The sequence below is a fragment of the Panicum virgatum genome, chromosome 5K (genome assembly GCF_016808335.1).
Source record: "Panicum virgatum strain AP13 chromosome 5K, P.virgatum_v5, whole genome shotgun sequence".
NCBI lineage: Eukaryota > Viridiplantae > Streptophyta > Magnoliopsida > Poales > Poaceae > Panicum > Panicum virgatum.
In genome coordinates, this window is record NC_053140.1 from 38,633,188 (window position 1) to 38,639,548 (window position 6,361).

Here is a 6,361-nt window from a genome sequence, read left to right on the forward strand (position 1 = left end):
GGGGAATGAGATCTGCCATACCTTACAGTTGCAGCCGCCCCGCACACACGCGGGATCTGCCGGGGGGGGGGGGGGGGGGGGGGGGGGGGGGTTGGGGGAGCAGTTCCGGCCAGCCATGGCTTACAGCCGTCCTGAATCCCTGTATCATCCATTCGTCGTGCCGAGCTTCTGAGTGACTTTTGAGTTGCAACTAGTACCTTTATGGAGCTACTAATTCTGTTGCTAGATTGCTACTTGGCTAGCTAGCTTGCAGTTTGTTATTGGTATTGTTACCACTTACCCTTATTTGATGTAGTTACAACTTTTTTTTTTTGAATGAACATGTAGTTACAACTTCGTCTAGTTTACAAATTGCCTTCAATTTGTGCATTGGATGGTGTCGGTATTTCGATATTTTTGGAAATAAAAATATACGATCAAAATATACATCGATAACGGACAAAACTATATCAAAATGATATTTCCAAAAGTGATAAACAGGTAAACACATGAAACCATAGAACATGACACCAACTTATTGCTTGACCTATGTAGGTTCGATATGGCGGACTAGAGAGGGATGAATAATGCTTTCTAAAACTTAAAAGCATCAGCTAATAAAAATGAATGCAGAATTAAAGTAATCGGTCTAGCCAAAACTACACCCCTCCATCTATCACAAGCATCATACAAAAGATACTAACTGAGCAACTAAGATGCTGGGTTAGGTAGAACTCACCTACACAATTCTAGATTGCAAAGTCACACAAGCTTATGCAACTGGTGCTCAATCAATTGAGGAGCTCATTCTCAAACTAGTATCCGATGGAGGGAAATAAATAAAACCTTACGAGACCCAGACCGGAAACTTTCATGTTGTCACCGACTCAAAGGTCCAGAAGATCCCATGGCCGATGAGACCACGCCATGGGCAGCCTAACTAAAACTATGTTGTACTGAAACTTTTAAATTGTCCTTAAATTGATGGATCCCCTCTCCTCGCGCTGGAGAGGCAGAAGAGTCGCCTAGTCGCCTGGAGACAAGAGGAAGAAGACTCTAGAGAGATACCACTGTCCGGCAGCACTGCAGTTGCAAAAGATTTCCGTTGTCCAAAAGTTTGCCTTTCACTTAAACATTTGGACCAGGACGAAGGCCTACAAGTATACCAGCGAAGGATTTTTTTTTTTGCCCATCGTGTCGAATCTACCTCAGCGTAGCCAAGCTCGGTACGAATGATACCGAATAGGATGTGGCTTCAGCAGCCACGTAGGCTGGCCCTTGATAGGCCGCCAACCAATGAGCTGTGCAGTGTCGTCGGGCCACAATGGAAATTTTATGCATCTTCTGGAAAGTGGGAAGTCAACTTACCTTCCACTTTAAAATTCGTGCAACGAGGGAGATTAACGGTTATGATTTTTCTCCAATCCTTTTCTTCTCCACGTTGCGTGCTGAGATATAGCTATCTTGGGTTTGGGGCACGTGCAACCATAGCCCATGGGAGCTGGGAGAGACAGGAAAACCTTGATGATAGGACAGATTCACAAACACAAGGCTGCTTGCCGGTTGGAGGTTTTCAAACTTCAAACTCAGTTTCTCTCTAATGCTTCATCCAATTTTCAGTTCCCATTTAAACCATAATACTTCTTTGAATTCTCTTTACAAAATGAGATCAAATATATATGCTTATATTTTTATTTTCTAATAAGTCCAACATTTTAATTATTCTGGTTCAACAATTTAGGTATAATACTTCAATATTGTAGATATACAATTTCAACATTGACATTTAAGATGTTGAACTAGCTTATTGACAATGTAGAATTTACTGTTAAGAGATGTTGAACCTACTGCTGAATATCTTTTTTAAAAAGACTAGTTGTATTTGAATTTTTAGCTCTCGTAGCAACGCACGGGCATTCAGACAATGCAAGAAGTCATCAGCCGCACATGCAAATCATGCTTGAGCTCCTTGTCCTCAACAGCAGATGATGCTTGAGCTCCTTGTACTCCACAGACTACAGAGCCCAACCTCCAATGTTGCATCTATCAGGAACGAGTCCACCAGCCTCTTGCTAATCACTACCATGGTCACTCCTACATATTGGTTCCATCTGCATTGGATAAACAATACAGCAGCGGATGCTCTCTGAATGGCCACACCAGCAGCTATATCCTGGTCCTAGTGGCGGCGCACACTGGGCGAGGCTTGAACCACTTCTCAGCGGCAACCTGCCGCACGAGCTCAATGATCACATCCCCTCTCCAACATTCAGTATAATTTGATAAGAAAAGGCACACAGAGAAAAACATGGTTCTTGATTTTGATTCAGGTCGACTAACCTTAAATTGTGTTGGCCGGTTATGGCATTGCTTGTACACCTTGCCTTCATGTCGTGGAGATGGAGCTTTGATGCACCGGTGGCAGCTGCCACTTCTCTGATTAGAACGTCCAACCTAGGCCACAGATCGGGGACGCCGCCACGTTGACCAAGGCTTCCCTGTTGTCATTCACCAATGTAGAAAAAGATATTATAAGCATAACAGATGCATACATTGAATGATTAATTTTTTTTTGCAGCCCTAGAAAAATAAATTATAAGCATAAAAGATGCATAAATTAAATTATTGGTTTTCTTGCAGCCATAGAAAAATATAGGTTCATTATAATTGAGAGGATGTGAGTTTAAAAAAATAGCATTAGGAAAATTCTAAAAGGGAAAATGATATGCAAGAACAGAGTGACATGGCTGCAATTTCACAAACTTGAAGTTACAAGAATACGGAATACTCTAACAGCTTGTTCACAGAGGCAGCAAATAGTATGAGGTCCTGATAGTGTAGCAAATTTGATAAACATTCAGAATTCAGAATGATGACATATATTTAGTTATTGATAGTTTGATCTACATAGACTTATTGCCACAACCAGCAGAAGCCCGAGTTACCTTGAGAAACAAAGCATATATAATATGTTCAGATCATCTTGAAAATAACTAAACCAATTTGATCAAGAAAGGAGAATAAATTACTTGCTATTTCACATATGTCACATTTGGCTCCTGCAAGTAAGCGCAATCAAGCGGCAGAGGCAATAATCAGCCAACCAAAATAGTGAGATAAACATCACAGTCGATTTAGACATGCAAAGTAATTTATCCTGCAAAGCAATAATCAGGCAACCAAAGTATAGATCCGAAATCACCAGCACTAAGAGTAAAGGAAGATTCATACGACTGACTGAATAAAAGTCATTGTGTGTCTGCTAAATAGCATCTTAACTGTACTGTAGATGGAACAAATTAGTCAAGACCTGGCACTTGCGGTGCTTGCGGTAACCTGCTCGATGTCCCTCCATCATTGTAGCACTGTTCACATCAACAACAGCAAAAAGGTCATGGCACTCTAAAAATTGTACAGGAAAATGTAAATGTGCTATGACACTCTTGAATTCTTGTGCTTCTACCAATCCTGTAGCCAAGATTCATGAAAGTGATCTAAAATTAGAGAATCGCCAAACAAAGAACAAAGAAGCAAGGAGTAACATAGCACATTGTCATATTATCGATAAATAAACATGATGGATGCGCAATCAGAGAGTCAATCCTCACCGATAGCAGAAGTTGAACGACAGGCGGTGAGGTCGGCAGTCTTGCAGACCTCCAGGTCGGCGGCAGAGCGGGGCCACCTTGGAGGGTGTGAAGTGGAGGGGCGTCACCGCCTTGTAGAAGAGGAAGACGCGGAGGCGCCACGCAACAGGGAAGCCGTTGGAGCAGCCGACACGCACGACGCCCCCGTCCTAGGGCGCCGACACCTTGTAGAGAATGTATGAGCGGGGCCACAGGAGCCCGAGCGAGGACCCCGCGGCCACGAGTCGGGCCGTCGAAGTTTTCTGCTTGTGCCAGCCAGGGAGGAGTGGGAGGACTGTAGGAGAAAGGAGATCGGGAGATTACCTCGGGGACGAGGTACGCGAGAATGGCGGCAGTGGCGGCGGCTTGAGCACCGGCCCGCATCCTCAATGCTCGGCGGAGTCCGCGTCCCAGTCTTGCCGGCCGTCGGGCGCAGATAGGACGGGGGCGAAGGCGACGGCGACGGCGGCACGGGAGGGGAAGGAGCAGCAGCCGACGGGGGATCCAAGCGGTGAGGCCAATAGCGAATGGGGGAGGAGCGGCGGCGTGGATGGCATTGGCCGCCGTCCTTGCACCTCCCGCTTTAGGGCGGGGTGCATGGCCGCATTGCGCCCTCCCCGCGCGGATTGGGGATGAGCGGCCAGGCAAAGAGAGAGTGGGAAATGGGGAGAGCGGGAGGCGGCGGCGTGCGCGAGGGCAAACGGGGAAACTGCTCTCGTGGAAGAGGGAGACGTGGGCAGAGCCAGGAAGCGAAGGTAGACCCACGGGGGAGGCAGACCCACAGGAGGGTAAACATAACTTCGTTTTTTTAGATAAAATAGTAGAATATTAAATAATATTATGCTAACGGCAAACTCTGGACAGTTTATAGTTCCTGGCAGTTCTAGTTCCTGGGCTGTTTTGGGCCTGCTACGTAGGTGCCTATTGGGTATTTGGGTTGTTAGTGGATAATTATAGAGAATTCCACCCTCCCGAAGACAAATAGGGATCCCACGATCGAGTCACTCCTCGTCTCCGAGCCTCCGAGGAACCCCCGCGCCCTCGCCGTCCCCGCCGCGGCAGCTCGCCGTCCTCCGCTGCGCCGGACCAGCGCGGGGAGATCAGCGCCGGCCTGGAACTACTTACTTCCTCTCCCCGGTAACGGATCCCTCTCCTTCTCGCTAGCTCCTATGGTTCTGCAGGATCTTCTCTCTGCGAGCGATCGAGTCCGTATTACCCTGGCCTGGATTGGATGCCCCCGTCCATCCGTACGGCTGCGGCTGGTGCCGGTGTCCGCCTAACGGGGGTAGCGTTGTTCTTGTGGGGGGAAGAACTGGGGGAATGCGATCTGCCATACTTTACAGCTGCGAATGATTGCCTACGTACGGGCGCACACGCGGGATCCGTACGTACGTGGGGGGAAGAACTGGGGGAAACATTTTTTTTTGAAAGCTAGAACTGGGGGAAACATTCTTTTCTGCTCTCCACAAACAAAATAGATACTATGTGATGGTCCAGATCATTTAACACTCAGTATGTTGCAGTGTTCTGTAGGCATTTCATTCATATACAAATCGTTATACCATTCACATTCCATCATCTTTAAGTGTTCTTCAATTTTGTACTGTTCTGATGAGAACCCTCCTCTCTTTTTTTCTCTCTTTGTGACTCAGCACCAAACACTTTACTTTAGAAAAAAACCATCCATCGATCTGCAATGGAAGCCAAGTTCATCCGGCTTCTGAAGCTCGTGGGGGTCGGTTTCAAGGCGAGGTCAGAGAGCCAAGGCCGTGAGCTGTTCCTGAAATTAGGCTACAGCCACGAGGTGCAGTTCACCGCCCCGCCCGCCGTCCGCGTATTCTGCTTTAAGCCCAACAAAATCTGCTGCATCGGCATCGACAAGGACAGGGTTCACCAGTTCGCCGGCGCCATCCGGAGCTGCAAACTCCCAGAGGTGTACAAGGGGAAGGGCGTACTGTACATCGACGAGGTCATCAAGCTGAAGCCCATTAAGAAGGAGCGAAAGAAGTGACAGCGCGGGAAGGTGTTAGAACTTTACACTTGGCTTTGACCTCTTGAGAATTGATTCTTCTGCGCATTTGTAGCAATGCGGGTTTGATGTGATTTCTTGTGAAGCATTGTCCCAGATTTGCCTCAGTAGTGTCAGGCAATGCAATGCACGCGAGGCATGTAATGGAGTTATTGAATAGGAATAAGCTGCCAGTTCAAATTTTGTTGATGTCAAGCTGGAACCTTACTCTGAATTTGGATTTCAGTTATATTGGAACGTTTCCTTCCAAATTTTATTCATTGTAGAGGTTCCAAACTAAGTGTGAACATGACTTCGGTTGGGTAGTGAATAATGAAATAATTTGGAAGTTGGGAACCTGATGCATGACATTGATTATTAAATATTATTCAGACTGTAAAATATATATTATATTAGAGATAATTCTTTTTGTCTCCCCAGCTGTAGCAATCGAATAATGAAATGAAGGTCATGTTAATTGCTTTCCTACTATAAATACTAAATACTCACTCGTTCCAAATTGTAGATCGTTTTGCCAAATCTAAACACATAATTTTTGTTATGTATGTAGACATAGTGTTTTGGCAAATCTAAGGCCAATCTCAGTGGGAGTGTTATAGGAGTGTCATGAACATTAAATTTGCTAACATGTACCAATAGTATGAGGAGAGATGAGAGAGAAGTGTCATGAAATATGAGAGGAGTGTCATCACCATGACACTCTACTGGCACAGTTCTCAAATTTCCA

General features: G+C 45.9%; 1 protein-coding gene and 1 long non-coding RNA gene across 4 annotated transcripts; one reads left to right on the plus strand and one right to left on the minus strand.

The window, feature by feature from the left end:
• Nucleotides 1-1,824: 1,824 nt before the first annotated feature.
• LOC120707357 lies at nucleotides 1,825-4,304 on the minus strand. 3 transcript variants are annotated; one of them, XR_005688964.1, is made up of 4 exons: nucleotides 3,588-4,304; nucleotides 3,290-3,344; nucleotides 2,320-2,477; nucleotides 1,825-2,208 (listed from the first exon to the last, which is right to left on the minus strand). It is a non-coding gene; the product is annotated as an uncharacterized LOC120707357 (long non-coding RNA). The 3 variants fall into 3 exon arrangements; XR_005688965.1 differs by having other exon boundaries at nucleotides 3,009-3,344; XR_005688963.1 differs by having other exon boundaries at nucleotides 2,320-3,344.
• A 305-nt stretch (nucleotides 4,305-4,609) lies between these two features.
• LOC120710665 (60S ribosomal protein L6, mitochondrial-like) lies at nucleotides 4,610-5,973 on the plus strand. The gene is made up of 2 exons (XM_039996278.1): nucleotides 4,610-4,742; nucleotides 5,258-5,973. Exon 2 carries the CDS (start codon nucleotides 5,302-5,304, stop codon nucleotides 5,614-5,616), a length of 315 nt encoding a protein of 104 aa, XP_039852212.1. The 5' UTR covers nucleotides 4,610-4,742; nucleotides 5,258-5,301; the 3' UTR covers nucleotides 5,617-5,973.
• The last annotated feature ends 388 nt before the right edge of the window (nucleotides 5,974-6,361 follow it).